This window comes from Stenella coeruleoalba (genome assembly GCF_951394435.1).
Source record: "Stenella coeruleoalba genome assembly, chromosome: 17".
NCBI classification, from domain to species: domain Eukaryota; kingdom Metazoa; phylum Chordata; class Mammalia; order Artiodactyla; family Delphinidae; genus Stenella; species Stenella coeruleoalba.
Genome location: NC_137163.1, coordinates 66,331,800 through 66,358,176, shown reverse-complemented (window position 1 = coordinate 66,358,176; position 26,377 = coordinate 66,331,800). Strand labels below are relative to the sequence as shown.

The following is a 26,377-nucleotide window of genomic DNA, read 5'->3' as shown; positions in this document are numbered from 1 at the left end:
ACATTTTAGAAACGAGAAACTACTGATTCAGAGAGGATGTTGACTTCTCCAGAATCACACGACTAGTAAATGAGACAGCAGAACTTCCAAATCTGTCTGTCCTTCTGCTCTGGCAGGCCTACTTCTGTTTCAAGGAGCTGTCTCCGTGCCAGGACAGAGGCATAGGCTGTTTGGCTTGGGGATGGTGTTTCCCACCCAGGTTTCTGTGCCTGCTTGTGTGTGTTGCTGAGACCATGGTTAGGAGTGCATGTTCTTGCTACAGGATGACATTCGAGAGCTCCACTCTAGATAAATATTTATTATGACTTCTTTTTCCTTTTGCCAGATAGAATCCACAAGTGAAAGACCGATGGAAAGTTTCCAGGGAAATATACCCGATGTGTACCCTCCCATACCTTCTTCAGGGGCATAACTTCTCCTGGGCGTCACCACTTTAAAACCCTGAAGAAAGTGGGAGAGGGTTTCGCAAATTTTAGGGATGTGGGTGGGGTAGGGGTGATGGCATTTCTTCATGCTACAAATGCAATTTATTCATTTGAGCAACTCCCTTAAGACAGAACTGGCCACAGTGAAAATATTCATGGGACGCGAAGGAAACTGCCTTAACTTAGCTGTGCATTAAGTGCAACGGATAGCTCACATGTGATCATGGTGGAAGGTTCTATAATGTAGTAGGAGAGTACAAGGTGAGGGGTTCCTTCTCTGCCTTGAGAAACAGCCATTTGGGGTCAGTCACTTAGCCTCTCTGAATCTGGTTCCACCCCTACAAAAATAGGGAGTACTGCCAAGGGTTACTGGGAGATTCCAATTAGAAAAGGTATGCGAAATCTTTGTACAGTATACATTTGGTTACTCAAGGTATCTTTGATTACTCGAGACCTCCATTTCCTCAGTTCTAAAAGAAGTTAAATAAGATGATTTGTAAAGTCCATCCTTGATTTTATGAGTCTGTGACTTCTATGAGTCTGTGCTTCTGTGAAGTGGACATTTAGGTTGGCTGTCCAACTGATTCTTCTTATTGGTCAAATCAGACTACTTTTTTTTTTTTTTTAACTCTAAAAACACCACGGTACATAATACATACAAATATAGAAATTAAGGCTCTGATTTTTTTAATAGTCTATTTTCAATATCTCTACATAATATTTTTTGGACAGATAGCAACATCAGTTTAAAATCCTCATAGCCCAATTCAATTCTCTAGAACCCAACATCCTAGTAGTCCCTCTGCATTGGCGGTGGGCCACAAAGAGATGACAGGTGTGGACTTCCCTGGTGGCACAGTGGTTGAGAGTCCGCCTGCCGATGCAGGGGACACGGATTCGTGCCCCGGTCTGGGAAGATTCCACATGCCGCGGAGCGGCTGGGCCCGTGAGCCATGGCCGCTGAGCCTGCGCGTCCGGAGCCTGTGCTCCGCAACGGGAGAGGCCACAGCAGTGAGAGGCCCGCGTACCGCAAAAAAAAGAAGAGAGATGACAGGTATGTCAAGATGCCCATGTCCGCAGTTCAGGATGGCTGGGAAGGGCCAGACTGGCCAGAGTCCCCTCATCTGCTTACTCCAATGTGCTGTGCATAATTGATATTTTTATTTTCTTTGTGTGCCACATCGTGCAACAGTTTGGAGAACACAATCTACACTAATCAAATTTACCAAAAAATTTCCATTTCCTGGTAGCTAAACATAAATCAAATTGAATAAGGTATTTTTGTTTGTGCATTCATATTTTTTCCTCCTAAACTTTGCTAGTTTATTAATGGCAACGTCGGAGTAACCATTAGTAATTGTTATGGAGTCAATCTCACCAGTCTAAGAATAGTGTGTCACTTATGTATTACTTTGAGTTTCTAAAATCCTAATTTGAGGTATATAACTGACACGCAACTGAGACATATATGAAGAACAAACCCTTTTTCTTTATTCCTGTCGTGCCCCTAGAGAATGGACTTGAGGACACGGGGAGGGGAAAGGGTAAGCTGGGACGAAGTGAGAGTGGCATGGATATATATACACTACCAAATGTAAAATAGATAGCTAGTGGGAAGCAGCCGCATAGCACAGGGAGACCAGCTTGGTGATCTGTGACCACGTAGAGGGGTGGGATAGGGAGGGTGGGAGGGAGACGCAAGACGGAGGAGATATGGGGATATATGTATATGTACAGCTGATTCACTTTGTCATAAAGCAGAAACCTAACACACCATTGTAAAGCAATTATACTCCAATAAAGGTGTTTAAAACAAAAAACAAGAACAAACCCTTTTTAAAAATTCCTTTAAAGCATAGAGACCTTGGGTTTCAGGAGGTTTTTTTTAGAAAATCCTTGCTATTCAAGTTAAGGCAGAAACTGTATTTTCAACCAAAAACAGAAGTCTCATTTGCAAGAGTGAGAAGGAAAAAAGGGAAAAGGTCCGCAGGTGAAGAGAGGTAATTAAGTTTTTCTCATGAATAAACATGTCTCAGCATTCCTTCAGAGGAGTTGTTTTGTTACCATCTTTTTATCCAATAAAATTCTGCAATTAGGTAAGACAATAATAAACTATCTTAAGCAAATTTTTTTAAAGTATGAAAATTCCTCCTTTGGATGTGAAATATGAAAATTTATCATTGTGGGGGTTACAATTTAACCTCTTTTAAGAAAACTCAGGTAGAGTACTGGTTATTGTCTACAAAAAGACTTCAGGCTTTTTTGTAAGATGCTAAAGTGCAATTCACACCGTAATGAAATCCACTTGAAGCCCGGGAAATTACCAAAAGATAGAGGAATCCATTTCTGCTTTTCATTTCCATAGCTAATGAGCAATTTCTAACATTCTTTAATTGACCCAGAAACCTTAAACTGCCTTAAATATTAGTTAATTATTAGTTGGAGCTTAAAGCCTGCTGAGAGAATTTCGTGTTCCCACTTGCCCCTGTGGATTTCATAGCATTTACCATAACTTGTAATTGCACGTTTATTTGTGTAGTTCCTTATGTCTTCAAATCTCTCATTAACCACAGGTTTTGTTTTTTTCTATTTTGAACATAAATCAAACTCTTCTGGTTTGCTTTAAAAACCCATGTTTTCCTAACATTTTAAATATAGGATGGTGGTAGAATGAGGGAAAAAAATAGTAGTGTTAGTTAGAAGATGTCATTAGGGATTTTGACTACACATAGCAGGAATCATAATAGTGCCTTAGCCACAAAAGGTTTTGTTCTTTCAAGTAAAAGAAATCCAGAGTCTGGTTGTCAGGGCTGGGATAATAGTCACTAGGGACCTAGGCTTTTTTCCCTCTCTGCTCCACCATGGAACATTCCATCAATGAGAGTATCTTATGGTTCGAGATGACTGCTGAACTATTTACAGTAGCCAAGACATGGAAGCAACCTAAATGTCCATCAACAGATGAATGGGTACAGAAGGTATGGCAAACACACACACACATATACACACAATGGAATATTAGTCATAAAAAAGGATGAAATAATGCCATTTGCAGCAACATGGATGGACCTAGAGATGATCATACTAAGTGAAGTAAGTCAGAGAAAGACAAATATCGTATGATGTCACTTGTATGTGGAATCTAAAAAAATGATACAAATGAACTTATTTACAAAACAGAAATAAACTCACGGACATAAAAAAACAAACGTATGGTTACCAAAGGGGAAAGGGGGGGAGGGATGAATTAGGAATATCTTGTAATAACCTATAATGGAAAAGAATCTGAAAAAGAATGTGACTGTATGTATGTATGTATGTGTATATATATATATATGTATATATACACATATTCAGATATAGATATATAAAACGGAATCACTTTGCTGTACACCTGAAACATTGTAAATCAACTGTACTTCAATTTTTTAAAAAAAAAAAAGATGACTGCTGAAGCTCCATCCATGTTATACGACAAATGGCCACTCACCCTTTTTTATGCAACTACCCCAGAAGTCCCACATAACCCTTGCATTACATCTCACTGGAAAGGATTCAGTCATGTGGGCACATGGAGCTGTAAGGAGAACTGGGAGATGTCACCTAAAGCTGGGCACGTAACCACTGCACATGAAATCAGGATCTTGTTATGAATGAAGATGGTAATGAATGAGGAGGTGGGCAATGAACAGTCCCTGCCGTATAATTTAAAACCATTCGCGTCAGTCAAAACTCTGTTCTCCTTCCAAAAAATGGTGACAAATTGTATGAGCTCAGAATTTATCTGGAGAAAAACAGGGTATCACCATCAGACAAAATAAAGTTGTGCCTTATCATTGGATGGAATATTATTTTGGGCTCTCCATTCATCCCCATGGTCAGGCAAAGCAATGACTCAAGATGAGGTGAATTTCTAGGAATAACCGGTAGGTCCTACTGCCCTCTCCCTGTGACTCCTACCTAGACAACTACAAGTTTTCTGGCCGCTGTCCACTGAGAAGGTGCAGACTTCCTACAAAGCTGTCTTTTCCTGTTCAACTGAGTTTAACTGAGTTTCATGTCACCTACAAATGTATTTTCAGCGGTGTAATCAATCTAACTTTCTAGTCTGCTTTTGTTAAAATGTTAAAATCAACATATCTTCAAGGCTTTCCTCAAGTTATTAATCCTCAACTTATTTAATCCAAATTATCTCATAGACATATTTTTACCAAAAAGTTGTTTTTCCCGTACGTTTTTTAACCTAAGATTCTATTAAGGATATTCCGATCAACGTAATAGTTCTGCTAAAATTATTAGAGAGCAGCCCTAGCACTTTAACTCACTCTATTCCATTACTAAGGACATTATTACTTCTTTGTATTTTCATTGGTTGTGGGTTTGTGCAGAAAGAATAAGTAAACCTAAAAACCAATATTCTGTTTCCTTGAGTTGCAATGAAAAGTTGCAATGAAAAGTTTGAAACTCATACAAATGCATTTTTTCTTTGCAAGTTTGTGCATTACATTAGTTTGTATGTTTTTAACATTTGTGTCCAGGGATGATCAAGTTGGCAATTATCCACAAAATAATGGGGTAAATTGGAAAAGAACTGATTTATTAGGGGAAAAAGCCACCAGGTTCAGAGTCAGAAGACATGATCCTGAGTTTCAGCTTCAGCTTTCTGAACCTCCTGTAGGGGATGGCGGTGGATTGGAGAAGGAAAAATAATGCTTGCTCTAGCTTCCTATAGAAGCTGTTGTAAAGAACAAATACTAATAATTCATGCCAAAGTCTTTCCTGAATTGTGATGCATTGTGAACATAGGAGGAGTTATTTTATCCACAAAACAACAAAGATACTAATGGGATTTGAGATACAAGAAAACACCTAAGCGTATGAAAAATCTTGTTCACAGTTCAGTTACTATCAATGTAAGGTCAGGCTTTCAGAAGAAAACTAAATGTATATCAGAGAAAAGTACCAGCTAAGAAATAGTTGTCCACTAACCAAGTTGGAAATATTTGACTTTCATCTACCCTGACAGGCTAATATGCTCTTTGGAGTTTGTTTTCATTGGAAAAAAAATGAACATCTGATTCCACTATGGTGTTCAGGGTGATATCAACCTAAAGCAAATATCGTGCACATTCTAGGGAGTCCTGGGGCCTTTTTTAAAATTTTTTATTGAAGTATAGTTGATTTGCAATGTCTCAAGTGTAGAGCAAAGGAACTCAGTTATATATATGTGTATATATATTCTTTTTCAGATTCTTTTCCACTATAGGTTATGACAGGATATTGAGTATAGTTCCCTGTGCTGTACAGTAGGTCCTTGTTGTTTATCTATTTTATATATCGTAGTGTGTTATCTCCTAATCCCAAATTCCCAATTTATCCTTCCCCCACCTTTCCCCTTTGGTAAGCATAAGTTTGTTTTCTATGTCTGTGAGTTTATTTCTGTTTGTAAATACATTCATTTTTATCATATTTTAGATTCCACATGTAAGCAGTATCATATGATATTTGTCTTTCTCTGTCTGATTTACTTCCCTTAGTATGATAATCTCTAGGTTCATCCACGTTGCTGCAAATGGCATTATTTCATTCTTTTTTATGGCTGAGTAATATTCCATTGTATATATGGACCACATCTTCTTTATCCACTCCTCTGTCAATGGACATTAGGTTGCTTCCATGTCTTGACTTATTGCAAATAGTGCTGCTGTGAACATTGGGATGCATGTATCTTTTCGAAATAGAGTTTTCGTCTTTTCTGAATATTAGCTGGGGGCTATCAAGTGTGATATCTGTCCAACCTTTAGAAAGTTGGCAGTCACCAGCACGTTCTGGATCTGTATTATACCTGGCACTGGATATAACTCTCCATTTGAAAGCAGGGCTCTTCTCTCATTCACCCATTATCTCCAATCGTGCTTTATCCGGGAGCTCTACAAGACTACTGAATTAAGTATGTGTGGTGATTAAAGTAAACAGAATTGAGCAAGAAATGACAGGTAGTTTTAGTGCTTAGTCAACTGTCTAGGAAAGAATATGGAAAATGGCAAAGCAGGGGTGCTCCTGTGGAACTCAACTCCAAACCCAGTCTTCCCTGACTTTGCTTATCTGACACCTCAACCAGCCAGACATACAAGAACAAGAAGGAATCTAATAAGTCTATGAAGCGCCCATACCCAGACGTTTGTCCCAAACGTCTGTGCGCCAAACCCACCCACGTACTGCGCTTGAGGGAGACTCTCATGTCTTCACTCTTACTTTAAACGTGCATTTAACAAGCCATCTCTTCAGCATCTCCCTAGTGTGTTAGCAGAGGGCAGGTGGAGTTGTGAGAGGTAAATACCCTTATAATAACTAGAAGTGATAATGGATAGCGATGGAAGTAAAACAACACCGTGAAAAATATTCCTAAGGAATTCCAAACAGTATCAGTCCCGTGTCACTTATGTGTTACGCAGACAGCTTTCCATATCCCAGTATCCCACAGAAAAAGTCTGAATTATAGCTAAAAGCAGTATTTATGTTAACGATGATGACCCAGAGCCATAAAACAAAACAGTGGCATCATTCCCAGTATTTTTTGAAGACTAGGAAATATGTGATTTTTTTTTTTTTAGTATTCCTATCTTTTTTTAAAATTTATTTATTTTATTTATTTATTTTTGGCTGTGTTGGGTCTTCGTTGATGTGCACGGACTTTCTCTAGTTGCGGCGAGCGGGGGCTACTCTTCGTCGCGGTGCGCGGGCTTCTCATTGCGGTGGCTTCTCTTGTTGCGGAGCACGGGCTCTAGGAGTGTGGGCTTCAGGAGTTGTGGCTCGTGGGCTCTAAAGCGCAGGCTCAGTAGTTGTGGTGCACGGGCTTAGTTGCTCCGCGGCATGTGGGATCTTCCCGGACCAGAGCTCGAACCCGTGTCCCCTGCATCGGCAGGCGGATTCTTAACCACTGCGCCACCAGGGAAGCCCCCTGCGATTAATTTTTGAAAGTGCACGCCAATCGTGATCCCAATCATTGCCATCCCTCCCCCACCAGAGAAGTGACCAGAGTTCAGCATCCCCGCCCACTGCCCAGGACTTGTAGAGCCTCCCAGGGAGCAAAACCTACTCCCACCCCACCCGGGGCTCCACTGCATATATTGCTTTGGCCAAAGGCAGGTAAGCAGGTGCGCCAGATGCCGTGTGGAAGCAGATGGCTTTGAGCGGCATTCCAGATTTCCACCAGCTCTCCCGCGCCTGGTGTCTGCCACGAGAATGGCGTGTCTCGCATCAGGGCTGCTGCCTCGGCCTGCGGGCTGGAGTGGGAACCCTTAGAGAGCCACCACCACTGCAGCCTCCGTGTGACACAGGGAGACATACCCCTTCCTTTGTTGTTACAAGCCTCTGAGTTTTGGGAGGTTTTTTTTGCAAACTCAGTGTGCTTTAAAATGGTTCCTGTTTGTTTGTTTGAAGCTCCTGCCCTTAAATAATTAAAATAAGGTTTCATGGAAATTTACGTATTTGGAAACCCTTCCCCGAACTGTGATGGATAACTGAGGTATTACTATGAATGACCTCAGTTAAAATTGCACTTGAGGAGATGGTGGAAAAACGGCCATACGCAGCCATGTGCAATATATGAACGAGATTGTCCCCTCCGCCACGTGGCAAGTTGGGGAGGGCTTCTGTGGGCCGGGGAACAAGGCCCGCGGAGGAGATGGTGGTCTCAGTGGGTGGAGTCTCCATGGACTGGTGCTATTGAGGATGACGTCATGAGGGTTAAGGACAGCTGGCAGCCACCTGCCTTCCTTTTAGAAAATTTCAGGGCTTGTGGGTGTGGATCTCTGGGATCACAGGCACAAAGCAGAAAGTCAAGTCCGATCTTCTTTCCATCTCGGGAAAGTAAAGCCCTCCGGCGCTCACTCGGAGCCTGAGAATGACCAACTTCATGACTACGCACAAATTATTTCACCTTCTGCCTCGGCACCCAGGATTAATTAATCATTGCAAGTTGTCTCGCAACTACACAATGCTACATACAAATGGAGGAGACCCCCGAATTCATGGAGCTGTGACTCGTGGTCTTGAATATTCATGTTCAACCACGCCAGTCCACTCTCTCGCCCAGCAACAACTCTTTGTTTTACTGAGCTCTGAGGGGTCCCCTTCTGTTTGGAAGGTGAAAGGGGACCTGTACGTGGTGTGTGGCTACAATACCAATGCCCTGTCGCGTGCTCCTGGGGGAGATGCTCTGAGGCTCATTGACAGCTGCCTGGAAACATCAGCAACACCTGACACCCATTTTTGCCCCCAAATTCTCCCTGTTGATTTGACAGGTTCAGAATTCACTAGGCCTCCAAGATCTTTTCAAGTGAAAATGCACTTCAGGAGAAAATACTACAAAAACAGAACAGTTAGGAACAAAGTTTCTGGTGGGAGGTAGCCCCAGTTCTACCCCTTGCTGTGTAATCTTGGACAGATTCCTTAACTTCTCTGAATCTCAGTTTCCTCATTTAAAAAAAAAAAAAAAAGGAATAGTAGTGCCTGCTTCATTGGTACATGGTGGGGCTAAAGGGAGCTGATGACAAGTTTGGTGTATGGGACGTGTTCAACGCATATTAGCAAAAATTGTTACTTCTGGTTAAAAGGTGAAGTCTGATCCACATGTTGGAAATTGTAGAAGGTTGGAGACTCAGGAAAGCAAAAGGAAAGAGGGAGTGGTGAAGAACTTTAGGTGGTCAAGGAGCATATGTGGGTAGTAGAATGGCAGGAATGAAGGAGAAATCAACAATAAAATGAAAGGGCGAGGGGGAAGGCCACAAATTCAAGATATGCCACTCCTGAGAAGCGCCTGGGTCCGCACAGCCAGCACATGGTGCTGGACTATACGTCCTGAAATCGGGCAGCTGGAAAACCCGGACTCCAGAATCCCTGCCCCTTCTCGACCAGGATGACTCAGTCTTCTGAGAAGCGTCTGCTACAAGAATCAAAGATGCACACAGTAGGTTGGAAGGTTGCAAACTTGACCTTTGCTCTGTTTACACCCACTGTCCTAGTTCTGGGAAGTTCAGTCCTACTTTTTCAGTTGACTTTTCTGTGGTTTCATCTCTTTCCTTCCTCTCGCTCAGTGGGAGGAGAATTCAGCTCGGGGTTTCCCAGAGCACCTAATGTGCGTCACGCATCGTGGTGGGTTGAGATCTCCCGGGATCATACTGCGTCATTTAGTCGGTTTGTTGTTTCATTACATCTGTATTTGTCTGCCAGTGTGTCAAAGAGGAGGTGATGGATGAGGGTAAAAGACCCAGAGTGGGCGATTGGCAGAGACAGCTGGACAGAATTAGCAAACTGAGGATGGGCTTCCTCCAAACAAAAGCAGTAACTCACTCTGCTGCCCTCATCTCTAGTAATAATTTACCTAAAGGTGGAAAACAAATTTTGGTGGTGGCAAACCTACCTTAGTACATGACAGTTGTTTAATAAATGTAACAAAGTTCGGCATTGCACGGGGCCGCTGTCAGACTTTGCTAGTTCGTGTATTCAAGGATTTGTGGAACCTAGTTTCTTCAGACATTGATAGAGAATATATAGAAAGGGATATTAGAGGGTCATTTGAAAGCTACTCTGAAGAACACTTCTGGATATGTGCTGTCCAGTAGAAAACTCTTTCAGTTCCTAGTGAGTGTGTTGGAATGCTTGCCTTTTCGGCAACTCTGCAGAAGATGATCTTACGGAACGGTCCTACCAGCTATGAAATAAGTGGCAATCTCAAGTGTCCCATTTTGGAATTATCAGCTGTCTCTGCCAATGCAAAGGCCTGAGAGATCAACCTTCATGAAAAGACTTGGAGCACCTCCCCCAGGCTTGGTTCCATCTACCGTTCCTTTTGCCAATGCTGGTCGGTTGATGGCTCTACCCTGGACCAGTACTAAAAGCAGCAGCATCCCCTAGGAATTTGTTAGAACTGCAATTTCTTAGGCCCTACCCCTGAAGCAGGAACTCTGGAATAATTAACGAGACCTCCAGCGATTATAATATATATATTATATATATTATATATATATATATATATATAATATATATATTATATATATATAATATATAACCACTGCTCTACCTTAGGATTTAAGTACTTGAGCTTGGGGCCTTTGTTTAATAGCAAAATGGTTGTTCTTCTCTTGCATGGCTCTTTTAAAGTATCCAGGGACTTCCCTGGTGGTCCAGTGGTTAAGAATCCATCTCGCAGTGCAGGGTACGCCGGTTCGATCCCTGGTCAGAGAACTAAGATCCCGCATGCCACAGGGCAAATAAGCCCACACGCCGCAACTACTGAACCCGTGCACTCTGGATCCCACGCGCCACAGCTAGAGAGAAGCCTGCACACTGCAAAGAAGAGACCGCACACCACAACTAAAGATCCCACGTGCCGCAACTAAGAACTGATGCACCCCCCAAAAATAAATAAATAAATATTTTTAAAATAATAATAAAATAAAAAAATAAAGTATCCAGTATTCTGAAACTGGGAACCAAATGTGTTAAAGAAAATGTTTCCTCTTAGAAGGAAAGCTTCCTCAAAATCTAGAGAGAAATCAATGACTAAATTGTAAAGGAATGAAAAATATCTAGTCCTTGGATTAGGACTCAGCCTGCATCTTCATCTTCTTGTCTGGCTTTATTCTCCAATAAAACTGATTAACAAGTTACTTATGCATATTTTGGAAGATATTTGAGTTGAATTTAGTCCAAACACGAAAGTAGTGTTATATAAGGAAATTTTTCGTAGGGAGCTTGGAAAGCATTGATTAGTAGCCTAGTAGTCAGAATTCCTTTGAGCCAGATGGACATTAAATATACTGCCTTCCTATCTGTGTAACTACAGCTTTGTGGGATCTATTGATCCACTACTTAACAAGCCGGTGGCCCAATTCAAAATAACCACTTCCACTGCTCTCCCACAATGTACCACATAAGCATATTTTTTAAGAGGAAAAGATTCAGGGGTTAGATGGAAACAATCTTCAAATATTTAAGTCATTTGTTATTGAGAAGAAAATAGAATTATTTTGTGTGGCTCAGTAGAATAGAGCATGATTAAACACTTAGAAGAGGACAGATTTTTGTTCAATAAAATGGAGAATTTCTGGGCTTCCCTGGTGGCGTAGTGGTTGAGCGTCCACCTGCCGATGCAGGGGACACGGGTTCGTGCCCTGGTCCAGGAGGATCCCACATGCCGCGGAGCAACTGGGCCCGTGAGCCATGGCCGCTGGGCCTGCGCGTCCGGAGCCTGTGTTCTGCAATGGGAGAGGCCACAACAGTGAGAGGCCCGCGTACCGGAAAAAAAAAAAAAAAAAGAATTTTTTAACCTGTTTAGCTACCCAAAACTATACAGGTTTCCTAACAAGGTCTGTGTTACCTAGACAGGGGCATTTTCATTGATGGTCTAGAGAAGGTTTCTTCATTAGTTAAAAGTTAATCTAGGTGAACTTTAAGATCCCTCATCTTAGTGCATTCAGGCTGCTGTAACAAAAACACCATAGACTGGGCGGCTTAAATAGCAAACGTTTATTTCTCATTGTTCTGAAAGCTGGAAGTCCAAGATGAAGGTGCTAGTGGATTGGGTATCTGGCAAGAGCCCACTACCTGGTTCATAGATGTCCATCTTCTCCATGTCCTCATATGGTAGAAAGTGGGTGGGAGAGCTCTCTGTGGCCCCTTTTATGAGGGTACTAATCCCATTCATGAGGGTTCCACCCTCGTGACCTAATCCCCTCCCAAAGACCCCACCTCCTAATACCATCACACTGGGGGTTAGGATTGCAACATATGAATGGGGAAGGAGGGGGACATAAACATTTACCCCATAACACCTTCAAACTCAAAGATGCTATAACGTATTTTCAAGTCTCCTTCACATTAGCTCTCTAGAGTAGAGGTTGCTTCTCTCCTTTTTCACATATGATCTGTTCTGCGAAGCCCTGTTCCAATGAGGAACAGCAGATATTCTGTGGCAGGGCGTTGCCGTTTGCTCATTTTGCAAACCTGTTCATGATCATGTACATGTTTCCTTTGTTTGCGTTTCAAGGATACAAAGCTGTAGGTAGGAGATCCTGCAATGGAGGGACCAGAAGCATATCAAATCTAATCCTTTGTATTTTCATCCACAATTGAAACTAAATACAATCAAGACATAGAAAAAGGATCAGGAAAAATAAACAAATCCTCCAGAGATCCGCCAGGACTGGAGGTCTTGGTAAGCTTCATAGGCAGTCAGACTTACCTAATAATCCAGTTCTACTAATGACGGCAACTGGTATTTTGAAGCTATCGTGCCGTTATATGACACATTTTGATAATGTTTCACCAGAGCGAGCCAAAAGAATGATATACTGGAGAGTCACAACTTTATAAGGAATTGTCTAAACAATCTAAGCTCCTCACTCTTTAGAGTTATAAATACATGCTGTGCTTTGCTAATCTGTCCATCAGTGAAAACTGTTTTAGCGTCTCCTCCACTTTTATTTGCAAATTCTGTACACTGATACAAGCCCAGTTCAGCTAACAGGGGAGCCTTCTTTATTTTTTTCCTTAATTAAGTAAACATCATGTACCTTTGTACGGGTAATGTTTTAGTAAGCTTACAAATAAAATCAAAAATTGCTTTCTTCTTGAAGACTCAGGTATTAAAATCAGCCCAACTGTGTTGCATTATAATCTCTAATATCACATCAGATTTTAATAAGCCTCTTTTTTTACAGCACACATGTGCTTAAGACTTCATGGAAACCAAATCTGTGGAGAGAAGGGATTACTTTAGATTACTTTGAAATGGCCTCTGGTGACCAGCTTTCGTGAATGGCTGGTTTTACTTGTGGGACACATCATCTGGTTTAATTATATTAGCTCCTTTGTGTGACAAGTGCTGGTCTTGTGTGTGCTGAGAAATGAAGGTTTCAAACAAAGTCGAGGAGTTAGAAAATAAATTCTGGACATGGAGCACCATTGGGTGTTTGTAGTATAGATGGTTAAATGAGATTTAAGGACTTGGCCAGCTGTAAACATCTATTTATAAAGATACTCTAGTGACAATAAACATACATTTGCCCCAAATGTCCATAGACATAGATTATAATCTGAGCCTTTTCAAGAAGATTATTTTACAGATATGACAGATAATTGTTTATGGTGATAATATAGCTCTTAAAATGTTCCTTCTATAAATTCTTCGGCTTAAAACTTCATAAACTTCACTCTTTTGTAACAGTAGAGTAAAATTTGAGTTTTCGTTAGCTAAAATATTTCCCAGCTTCTGTCCAGACAAAAAGCTAAGACAGAAGTCATATTTTAAGTTTCGAGTTACTACAGGCCTTTTATGCAAGTACTGTGATTTGAATCAGTGAATTTATGGTTTTAAAAATGTCCTACTGTGTCTCTTCAGGTGCTATTCACCTGAAGACTGTGATAAATATCCCTGTGTCCAAATACTGTTTTGAGGGTAAACTGATGAATTTGATTGGACAAGAATGTCATACATCAGATGGATGTCAATAAAAATGGGTAGACAATTTATCTTTGCTGTATGCTTTGTGGCTAAAATTAGTAAGTTAATTTTCCTAGCGAGGCCTGCTAGCTACTCAGTTTGTTCTACTATAATGATATTTTCCACGATTGCAGGCCTGAATTTCACTTGAAAGTTAAGTAGAGTTGCGCTTTTTTTTTTTTTTTTGCGGTACGCGGGCCTCTCACCACTATGGCCTCTCCCGTTGCGGAGCACAGGCTCCGGACGCGCAGGCTCAGCAGCCATGGCTCACGGGCCCAGCCGCTCCGCGGCATGTGGGATCTTCCCGGACCGGGGCACGAACCCGCGACCCCTGCATCGGCAGGCGGACTCTCAACCACTGCGCCACCAGGGAAACCCTAGAGTTGCTTTTTTTTACTTGATAAATGTGCATCTATGCTTGGTAATCACTGGGAGTTAAGTATACAGCTGAAGGAAAGGTGACAATCTGAAGACAGTAGACGGATTTAGGTACATATAAAGCACATGTTGAAGATGATTTTGTCATTAAAAGGCTTGGAATGATATATTTAGCCGATAACACAAAAAAACCTCAAACCAGCATTTCCCAGTACAACTTGTGAAGGGAGTATTTTTGAAATAATACATGAACTAATCTGAATTTTAGGGTTTCCTTGAAAATGGGTCTCTGAGCAAAGGAGTTGACTTAAATATGGACATTTGATTTTCTTTAAAGGTTCTCCTGTAAATAATACATTTTGGAAGAAAAAAATTGAAGAACAGAGCTATTCCCCATAATTTGTCCCTAAATCTTGAGCTAAGAACTAGAATTTGTTGGCTTTTGAAATGCACATTTGTTTTTCGCACTCTGTGTTCCCAGACCTCCCTTTCTTGGTCGGGACTCCGTGTGAGGCCAGCAGGATCCCTCAGAAGGAACTTATGTCTCCATTCTTCTGTTTAAACCCTTAGAAAATGTTAAAGAGCATTATATTGGTAGCAAGCTTTATAGTGGCCAGTGGGAACTCTCTTGACTGTGGCTTAATTTTTAAAGCTAAGTCAGGTGTTCTTCTTTCCTCACATAGATGTTATCTACAAGAAAATATTTTGAGAAGTGCTTTTGAAATCTAAATGTAGCACCTACCTGTATTTTTTAAAATATTTTCTTCAACTTAAATGTATCACAAGAACTGTGGAACTTTAAAATAAATTCATACTGTGCCAGATTATGTACATCAGGGAAACAAACGAAAATGAAACATGTCCCCCAAATTCCCAAAGCTGTTAAAAGGTGCATTTTTTGTACCTAGGAACGGTAGCTACGAAGATTATGTTTCTTCATTACTTAAGCATGTATCTGCATGTATGAATATATTTATACATGTATCTTAAGTATGTGCATGTGCGTGCATGCACATGTGCGTGTGCAGGCATCTAGGGAGGAAAAAAGATAAATACGTAGGGTACTGATGAAACGTGATGCTTGTGGTAGACAGTAGTGTTCAGCACGCTTCAGCTGTACCATCAATTTCCAGCCCTCTTGCAGGTGGATGGGGTCATGTGACTAGTTACAGCCAATGAAATATTCGAAGTGATCTGAGTCACTTCCAGGTTGAAGCCATGAAAAGTTCTCCTGCAAGATTCTTCAGTTTTTTTCTTTCTCTGCTTCTTGGTCCAGCTATTGAAGCAACACATCAACTGTGCTCCCATCAGCCCGCATCCATGCATGAGCGGGCAGAGCAAAGCTCCCGTCACTCTGTGTGTGACTTGTAGTGTGTGTTAAGTCATTGATATTTGGGGTTTTTTTCTTGTTGTTATTGCAACAAACTATATCTGCAATATGCAATACCTCCAGATACTTCAATACAGATAAGCTATAAATATATGAAACCAAAGGCAAATTTAATGTAATAAATCATATACCATAAGGAGTAGCTAAGATGCCTAAGACCACATTTGGGGTTCTTTTTATCAATATGCTATTCTTGCACTAGACCCAAACTGAAGTTTCCAATGCCCCGCTTTTTAAAGTTCAACAGTCTTCTTGTTCTCATTATCTTGGAGCTCATTGCCACCATCAAAGCTTGCGACCATTATCAGACCCTTTGGACACTCTGTAGCATCTGCTCCAGGAATATCAGGTCCTTCTGGGGGTTTTTTTCATAATTTTTAGGTCACTTTGGTTTTCTTTGTTTTGCTAATTTCAATTTGAAAGAAGCTGGACAAATCTCTGTCTTGGACCCTTTGCATTCTCCAGAATGCTCTTGGTGAGCTTGTCGTTATGTGGTTTTATTTCCTACCTTTGTGGGTTAACTCTCAAAAGTACATTTCTTGCTGTAACCTCTCACTTCATTCTTATCACTGCTTACGTCTTTCTGTCTATTCTGTTCCTCCATGAGAAAACAGAGGGGAAGCCTAGGAAATTTACTTAGTTCTATTTTTATCATGCAAAGATCATGGGAAAAAAATCCAACTTAAACATAAAAAAAAATAAAATCTGTCCCTCTCCCTCATCGTACCCCGGGGTAACCAACGCTAACAATTTTGTGAATAGATGACTTTTCAAGGTTCCTTCCAATGTCAGGATTTACAGTGTTGGGGGGAGAAAACAGAAAGGGAAAAAAGGGAAGAAAAGCAAACATTGTTCAAGGAGGATCTCATCACTTAGCCAAGGATTTCCCCAAAGGTGCTCCAGGTCAGAGATGCACACTTTTCAGCTGTCGCTGGTGATTGGAAGAGATTTATTATTCGAGGGGTATAAAAATGTTACCGCACCAGAAGGAGACTGTTGTCTATCTTCTTTGCTTGGAGTTGTAATAAATTAGATCGGGAAGCAGGCTTTCTTGGGATTAACAGTAGATGAACTTTGCCAGCTATGGGGTTTTTAAAAGAAAAAATTAGCTCCTTCATGGTTTCACATATATCATAAAGAAGCTAGCACATCCTGAAGGCTTCCTCTAAAAAAAAAAAGTGATATATGGCAAACTTGAAAGTCAAAATTAAAGGAAAAGGGCCATGTAAACTGACCCTAGGAAATGTGGGAACTATGTCGATTGGCGTTGGGGGGGGGTGGGATGGGGGAGGGTAGATACCACCTTCTTGCTGGTATAATCCTATTTTGCTTCACTCTAACGATAAACTAAGTGTGTTCTGGTTAAATTCAGCTTTGAATAATTGCATGCTGCTGCCTAATCTCCCCCGCTGCTGTGACTGGTTATGGTGTCCTTTTTTTTTTCTCTGTCTTCACTTTGGAGTGGCATTGCTTTGTACTAGAAACAATTCCATTGCCCCATCCCTGAGAGGTTGATTTCCGTGCTGAGTGGGTTGTTCTGGGCCTGTCTCTCACATACTTTAGATTTGTGGGCATTTATTTATAAAGTTCTGTGTTATCCTCAGATTAAAACACACACACACAGAATGTCATCACAGCATGTCATCACTCATTAGATTTGCAGGCATTTAGAACTTAGGACAGTTTCAAGGCTTTAAGGGGAAAAAAAATGAATTACGTTTGTGACTAGGGCCAAATCTGTAGCCTTAGAGGTGAAAGGCCGGGCTTGACTATGGAACCAAATATACTCTAGGCCAGTAATTCTCAAATTCTTTGGGCTTGGAATCCCTTTATATTATTGAAATTGTGTTTTTATCCTTTTATATTATTAAGCTTGTGTTTATGGGGATTTTAGCTATTGATACTTAGAAATTCAAACTGAGAATTTTTAAAAGTATTAATTAGGGGCTTCCCTGGTGGCGCAGTGGTTAGGAATCTGCCTGCCAAGGCAGGGGACGTGGGTTCGAGCCCTGGTCTGGGAGGATCCCACATGCCGCGGAGCACCTAAGCCCGTGCGCCACAACTACTGAGCCTGCGCTCTAGAGCCTGTGAGACCCAACGCAGCCAAAAATAAATAAATAAATAAAATAAATTTGTAATGATAATTAAAAAAAGAAAGCCATTGTTTAAAAAAAGTATTAAGAAACAATAAATCCATATGTTAAATGATATATACTATTTTATGAAAAATAACTATATTTTCCAAACCAAAAAAATATTGGTGACTAAAGTGGCATGTTTTACATTTTTGCAAATCTAATATTTATCTGAATAAAAGAGAACTGGATTCTTATATCTGCTTCTGCATTCAATCTGTTGACATATATTGTTTTGGTTGAGGTATAGGAATAAAGTTCAGCCTCACATGGATAAATAGTTGGAAAAGAAGTATTTCAAGAGCTTTTTTCAGATACTTGTAGATCTTCTTTGATACTATACCAAAATTTGACACGTGGTGATTCCTAAAGGTTAGGTGTAGTAAGAAATCTGAAACCATATCAATGAGCTTTTCCTACTCTGTTACATTAAAATCCAGTGGTCATCTTGCACTTTGAATGAATTTTTTTTACACGTGTATGATTTTGTAACATTGTATTTGGTCATTTGGGAAACATTGGTTCATTGAATTATGCAAATAGTCGAAGTGTTGACACATTTCGTTTTACAGTACCATAAAATGACATTCGTTAATACCAACATCAGTGTCATCAGAAAGGTTTTACATATTGGAAAGCTGCTAAGCTCACAGTGGCAGATACAAGTTTTCCAAAGTTCTGCTTTTGACTTGAAAGCTAGATTTCTGTCATTGGCAACAAACACGACAAATACCGTCAGTTGCTTTCCTTGAAATGACAGTCTGATTTCATTCACGACTTGAGAAAATGTCTGCCAAAAATCCAAGTCCAAGTAATTCTTTCAACTAAAAATAGCGTTTGAGCAAAAACAGAGAAAAAGGATGTGTCTAGTTCACCTGGCAACTCAGTCCCACGAGTGCTTTCCCTCAACGAGCATCACACCTCCATAGGCTGCAAAGGGTTTTATGTGTCCCTTCTCTCTCATAAAACAGAAAACTTAAAAGAAAAGATGTGCATTCAAGGGTCAAGTTTTAATCAAATTAATCATTTTACTGTTTCATCTTGAGTGAAACTGTTCTGTTTTTTTTTTAACCGTATGTGATGCTCCCTTCATTCATACAAAAGCAGCTGTACCCACCATTGCTCTTAGATCATCAGTGCAAATGTCAACGAAGTGAAAAAGGGAAATATAGTGTTAGTATTCTTCAAAATCGTTCTGGTCTTGTGGACTCCACCCACAAGGATCTCAGGGTCCCCCCAAAGTCCCAGATTACACTTTGACAACCACAGTGGTGGACAAGCATATGGCCACCATCCCCTTTACCTCGGCACCAGCTGCCCAGACAAAGGGAGGCTTATTGAAGACAGAGACCCCCCCCTTAAACCTACTGGGGCAACGAGGGCTTTGATTTAGTGTGGGGTTTTGCTGGACAAGCATATGTGAACTAGACTTTCTGTCCAGTTGGCTTGAAGGCTTCCCAGTCTTTTCTTTCTTTTATATGTGACTTGAAACTTTTAATGTCACATTTATAGTTGGCTTGACTGCCCCAAACAAAGTGTTGTAAACTTTCCCCACCAATTGGCCATAGCTACAATTGGTGTTTTCACTTTAGAGCTTGAAGAATAGGCATCTTGTGTTCTGGTCCTGATTCGTGAATACAGCAACCGTTCCTCAAGCTCACTTTCCATGTGTGAGAAAAACCTCTTTTGACATTTCTCCCATTTTCAACTATTTCTCAAGACAAGCTGTTAGTCTCTAAGGACACTTGTTGTCTGCCACAAAGTATCCAATTCAAACATTGCATCGTTGTCTCCTTTGTTGAGGTCTGCATTTTGTCTGTCAGGTTTTTTTTTCTTCTTTTCCTTCTGGAGCTGGAAACCAGGCAGTGAGAGGATGACAGGTTCTAAAAGGTCATATTTGAATAAAGAATTGTCTGTGTGCACTTTTCTTCAGAGTTGTGTGTTTTGTGTGTTTTAGTAAAGGGAGCGCTCCTGCTGGCCAGACCTGTCTGAAAGTTCCATTTTCTTTACCACTCAATTTCTCGGCTTTTACATATGAATCCCCTGAATCGATAATAAATTGTGGCAGAAAAAAATAAACGTAGGTCTCTTCTGCACCTTTAACTGTCCAGAGAGAAAAGTTCCTTTATAGGTAAAACGTGCATCTTCTCTGCTGTCCCTTTTCTTTATTAGGAAATGATTTTCAATGTAGTTTATACAAGGTACCACTAAGGCTAATTTTCTTTTTCCTAAAGGAAGAAGTAAAGTAAATAACGAGAAAGAAAAGAATAACCCAGAACACTGATTGGGTTCCAGGGAATGTTACCGGCATCTTGATAGTCAAGAATTTTCAGTTGCGTGTGTGACTGATTATTCAAACCAAGCGCTGCTGTTCGCTCCATACAGTGAGTCTGACTGTATTTTCTGGGTCACCATTGTCAGCAGAGGTTAGTTTAAACCATAGCGGATGCAAGAAACCCTGCGGACTCTCTCTTCACACAACGTCACCGGCTTTGAGAGGTGGGCAAAGTTTTGCTGCTTCAAGGACCAACACCCCCTAAGAAATTTCTGTATTTAACTCTTAGGTTAACGCACGCTCTGTGGGAGAAGGCCATTGTTTCACTCATTTCTTTTGCTTTCCCATCCTTTCATGCTTGTATCAGTTTTCTCATGATTTAAAACAAATGCCCAGAAACCCAACAGTCAAGGCAGAACAATTGCGGGCTTTCAGCGTTCAGAAGGCACCGCGATCGCTGAAATAACGCCGAGTTATTACCAAACAAAAAACGAAACCACACGCCAAACCATACATATTGACTTTCTCAAGCCACAGGATCAGTCGGAGGTGGCTTGCTTTTTGCTCTGCAGATCACGTGGTCAGGACTGCCTCGCTGCAGATGCTGGATTTTTGTTTTAAAATCTAGTTCTTACTGAGTCCTTCTCTCTCTCTCTCTCCCCCTCCCTTCTTCCCTCCCAAAGAGTAATTACAGGCTGCAAAGTAAAAAGCATTAGAACTGTTTACAAAACAGCTCAAAAAGTTTAAAATAATAGGGGCGTGTGTGTTTGTGTAAAACACAATAATGTGGATGGCAGGGGGAAACGGTACACAGTCTTTCTTCATTCTTCTTTCCTGCCCCACGTCACCCTCCAGAATTTAAGGCGCGGAAGGAAGCGATGGAGTCCCTTTCCTTCTGCTTTGCAGTCCTCACACTTCATCCGTGATGCTTACTTATCTGATACCCGTTTATTGTTGAGCATCAAAATACAGACCCTCAGGTGTGTGGCGACAGAGTGGCTGCTGGAGCGGGCTGCTCTCTGATTAATTTTAGGGCAGTCAAAATTCCCATACAGATGCTCCCTCATGACATTCAAGAGAAAGATGGTGTTTTTTTGGGTTTTCTTAATGAGCCCTTTGCTATCTTTCGGAAGTCCAAGAGACCAGCTTTCAGCAGGTTAGCGTTCTAAAGTGAAAGGGGCATTTTTCCAACCCTTTCCAAAGTCTCCTGTGCAGATTTGCAAAGATTTCACAGTGTTCCCCTCCAGATTTGATTTGATTTGGTTTTTTTTTAAGGTGGAAAGGTCGCCTCTAACCTCCAGCCTCAGAGCCCATCAGTCATGTTGCTTTGCAGGTTGAGATCTGCTGCGGCAAAGCCAAACCTCGGTGCTAGCGGCGCTGCACCGGCTCTGAACAGTAGTGAAGCTGGTGCTCACAGTCGGAGGAGGGCTGTGTCCCCTTAGGCGCCGATGCGCTGGGGATGAGGGCTGGGCTGAGGGACCAGCCCAGCCGGGAGGAAGCATCCCTTCCCCTGGTGATTGATGAAGCACAGTTAGGAGCTTTTTGGAGGCTGGGAAAGGTTGTCCTCCCAGCCCCTCACTATGAAGTCTTTGTCAGCAAAAAGAACTCTCCTGGGCAGTGAGTGACTTCATGCAGATGACATATGACAGCTTTGCGTTTCATTCTGCTTGATAAGTACTCAATATCGTACGCAGGTGAGTTAACGCTCCCCAGATGCAAACACTCCAGTGCACTGTGGTTTCACAGGCACTGCTGGTTCTTCCTTATCAGTCATTTGTTTTTTTGGGGATGTTTAAAGTACTATTAAAGTGTGAGCAGGGATGATACCCAGATCACCATATTTATGATTATGAAATGAAGATAGTATTCATGTCATTGGTTAGCAGTTCTGAATGTTGTTTCCTTCTGTCTCTCCCTTTTGGAGTACAGATTTTAAAAATTATATCAATATATTTGTATAGATATGATTTATATATTACATTTCTATTTATTATACTTATATATAAATATAATATATAAATCATATCTATACATATATATTTATGCTGTTTCAAGAGACTCTTTCAGACCAAAACTCTGTCAAAATCCTTGACTGACGTTTCCTTTCGTATTTTTTCTCCCCCTTCCAGGACCCCATCTGCAGATGTCCTGAATACCTCTGAGTACAGCAGTTGATTATTCAACCAGGATACCTAATTCAAGGTATTAGCTCTTGTCAGAAAGCTTTTACATCCGAGCTCTGTGTTGGAAATTCTATTTTGGCAATGAATTTTGAAATCGGAAAAGTTGGAATGAGAATAAAGGACAAAAGTGAATTTGCAAAATAATCAAGCACTTAAAAAAACGACCTGATGCCTGGTAGGGTTTGCCGCTTCTGACTCATGGGCAGCCCTTTCTCTGCCAGTTTTTGTGCCAGTTCTCGCTGAGTTGTAGTCCTTTTTCTGCAACTGTGTCTGGGGTTTGGATTTCATTTTCGTCTCTCGCTCTCCCTTTCTCTCTGACTGCCCAGAGCTGCAGGAACCAGAAGACAGACGTTTTGTCAGTTTTGCGACATTGGACCAAGCACAATGAAGTATTCTTGCTGTGCTCTGGTTTTGGCTGTGCTGGGCACACAGCTACTGGGGAGCCTCGGTTCAACCATCAGATCCCCGAGGTTCAGAGGCCGGATACAGCAGGAGCGGAAAAACATCCGACCCAACATCATCCTCGTGCTCACTGATGATCAAGACGTGGAGTTGGGTGAGCACTGGGTTTGTCGCTTGTTGGTCTCTTTCGCTCAGATGATTTGCTGGTTTGCATTATCAGTAAGAGTCAGTTAACTTTTGGGGGTTTGACACATAACGGTAGCACCTGAACCAACACCCTAGGTTATAAAATGTACTCGTATTAAATGGGAAAGCATTTGGTTTGTGTTTCAACTTGACTCTTCTGATCTTAAGGTTTTGAAGCTGGGTGTGGGCTGGGAGGATGGGAAGATGGCAGGCGAGAGGAAGCACGAAACTGTAGAAGTCAAGGGTTGGATCGTGCGCCTTGGAAAACTCTTGGTCCAGAACTTTTCAAAATATTTGGGCAAATTTGTTTCAAAGAGTATGAGATTATGACTGTAATTCTCTGCCCTGCATATGAGCATAGGTGGATACAAAAAGAACTTGTCGGGGCTTCCCTGGTGGCGCAGTGGTTGAGAGTCCATCTGCCGATGCAGGGGACACGGGTTCGTGCCCCAGTCCGGGAAAATCCCACATGCCGCGGAGCGGCTGGGCCCGTGAGCCATGGCCGCTGAGCCTGCGCGTCCGAAGCCTTAAAAAAAAAAAAAACAACTTGTCGATGGTCATTATTATTAAGGTGATTCCTTTATTCACAGCTTGTGATTGTTAGGGAATTGAAAGTTACAGTATTCTGCACATCCTCCCGGTAGTAATTCACTGCTACCACCCTAGACATGATGCTTTTCGGAAGAATTCGCTCACCTGGGTTAATTCTAGAGCACTTAGAAAGCCTGCCAACATTTGGCGTTGCAGCTGAGCTTCTGTATCACCTGATTTGGTTTCTCACCTTCTCACTTTCTTTAATGGCCCAGCCCTATGGTCTTGCCCATAAGCTTAGGGTCAAGTTCTTCTAGGGTACCTAGGACAAATGAAAAGCTTGCCCTTACAGGTTGTCACCACCACTCATTTCCATTCCTGGACGCAATTCCTTGCTCTCGGGAAATCGCTCAGCTAGGCTTATCCATCATGCTGAACTTGACCGTCGCTAGTAGCTTTTAGACTTCCAGCTACCAGAGCACCCTGGACTTCTTTCCAGAGCTCCTCTGGCTAGGGTCTTTGAGGATAAACCCCTCCAGGCTGGAATTTGATCCACAGGGATAGGGACTTTGATTTCCAACTGGAAACCAAACCCTGGAATCCCAAAAATCAACTCTTTGGGTTCAGCTGGAAACAAAGGCACTAAAAGCCAGCAGAGGTAATGATTATTGGAGGTGACTTGCAGAGTCTGTTGTCTCTCACTTAACTGCTTATTTTTAAATTTTTATTATTTGGTTACGCCAGGTCTTAGTTGCAGCTGGCGGGCTCCTTAGTTGTGGCACGTGAACTCTTAGTTGCGGCATGCATGTGGGATCTAGTTCCCTGAGCAGGGATTGAACCCTGGCCCCCTGTATTGGGAGCGCAGAGTCTCAACCACTGCGCCACCAGGGAAGTCCCTCTCACTTAATTGCAAGAATTTTCAGGCATCATACCAAAATGAAAAGTCTTGCAGGTATGACTTTAGTATGTATGTGGCTGGTGGTTTAAGTTTTCATTCACCTACAGGGCAAGTAAAGTGAAGACCGTTGAATTCACTTCCCTTAACATCTCTCATATCCATCCTTTTCAATGAAGCCATTCTCTTCTCTCCCAGTTTTTCCCTAACTGGCTGGTCATGTGACCTGTGCCCTCTAGTCTTGGCCCCTCCTACCTATTCTTCATTTCCTGCAAGTATCTGATCAGGTCTCTGCTGCTTAAAACCCTCCACCGGGTTCCTTTACCAAGACGGTGAAGCCCCTCCCCTCTGCAGGCTGATGAGCGCCGGGCATCTGTCCCTACCTATTTCTGTAAGGCTATTTCCCTTTCCCTCACTTTTGCTCTGTGCTCCATGGAAACAACTTACACTTCCCTGAAGGTGTCTGGTGGTTTCATCTCCCTCACCTATATTTCATGCCTTTGTACATCTCATCCCCTCTGCCCTTTCCCCATTATTCCACCTGGCGAAGCCCTACCTATTCTTCGTGACCCAGTCCAGATGCCTTCCCCTCGGGGGGTCTTCCTTTACCAAAACGATCCTGCTGTCCAGCAGGGTGGAGGGAACTTTCCTTTGCACCACCTTGGACCTGCCTCCAGCGTATGACCCTAAATCCACCGTGTGCTTCCATACCTGTCTCTTCCACTTAACTGAGAGCAACTAGAGGGGAGGGTAGTGTTCTATTTATGTTGTAGTCCTGATGCTGGGACTGTGCTGGGAATCTAGTAGGTGCTCAGTAAACTGGAAATGGACCCACAGGGGCCTGAAAAGGCTAACACAATTCCCAGAAATGAATGCAAGTATCCGTCATGATCTACCTCTTCAATATACAACCCTTGTCTTTAAAATAAATTAAGGAGGGCTTCCCTGGTGGCGCAGTGGTTGAGAGTCCGCCTGCCGATGCAGGGGACACGGGTTCGTGCCCGGGTTCGGGAGGATCCCACGTGCCGCAGAGTGGCTGGGCCCGTGAGCCATGGCCCCTGAGCCTGCGCGTCCGGAGCCTGTGCTCCACAACGGGAGAGGCCACAGCAGTGAGAGGCCCGCGTACCGCAAAAAAAAATATTAATTAATTAATTAATTAAGGAATTGTTTGATCAGTGTATTTTTAAGAGTTCAAAATTTCATCCTTATCCTATAGTTAATGAATTCATTCAGTAGATATTTATTAAGCAGTTATTAAACACTGGCTTCTAGTGGAAGCCCATGGATATAATGGTGAAGAGTCGTCGGCCAGGTTCAATCAACCCAGCTCTTTCCTACATGTTTGCCTTGCCTTTACTTCCTTCCTTGATTTCCTACCCAGATACCAGGCTAAGCATTCACTCATTTAATCATCACAGTCGCTCTATGAAGTGGTTACTATTACTCTCTTCAGTTTATACTTAAGATAAATGAGGCTTAGAGAAGTTGCATAGGCTGTGATGAGCTAGGAAATGGTAAACTCAGGACCTGTATTAGATCTGGGTCTCCACAGCTACACATTTAACCATGATTCCTTCCCTCAATCCGTCCTTCAACAAATATTTATTGAGCCCTTCCTAAAACAACCTGTAAGTACATGGTCACGCGCTAGGTTCCGAGATAACAGCTAAGATGGGTCTTGTTATCCTACTGGCAGAACAAGTTAATGATGAACCACTGTGAACCATGGATACAAATTTAGAGAAGACTTCTTTTCTCAGCAGAAAAATTCTGTTCTTGGTAGTGGGTACAGTTTGATGGAGACTTTCGCCTGGCCGATTGTAACGCTCTCATAACCTTTCTTGACACTTAACTGCTCTAGACTTTAGTTGGCTTTTGTGTTTTTTTAATCATCTTAACCAATTTCTTTTTCTTTTGGCTGCATTCCATGTTCGTTGCTGCGCGCGGGCTTTCTGTAGTTGTGGCGAGTGGGGGCTACTCTTTGTTACAGTGGGCGGGCTTCTCATCGCGGTGGCTTCTCTTGTTGCGGAGCACGGGCTCTAGGCGCGCGGGCTTCAGTAGTTGCAACAC

General features: G+C 41.9%; 1 protein-coding gene across 8 annotated transcripts in view; it reads left to right on the top strand.

Moving 5' to 3' along the window:
• Positions 1-26,377, top strand: part of SULF1 (sulfatase 1) — a 136,137-nt gene that overhangs the window by 39,332 nt on the left and 70,428 nt on the right. For 6 of the 8 annotated variants that reach the window (XM_079901244.1, XM_079901243.1, XM_079901239.1 and 3 more), the window contains 3 exons: positions 20,070-20,334; positions 22,240-22,312; positions 22,620-22,849. In XM_079901244.1, coding sequence (XP_079757370.1) covers positions 22,678-22,849 — 172 coding nt within the window. In that variant the 5' untranslated portion in view covers positions 20,070-20,334; positions 22,240-22,312; positions 22,620-22,677. Of the gene's footprint in view, positions 1-20,069; positions 20,335-22,239; positions 22,313-22,527; positions 22,850-26,377 lie in introns of those variants that run through there. The other 2 variants (XM_079901238.1, XM_079901242.1) reach the window with 2 other exon arrangements.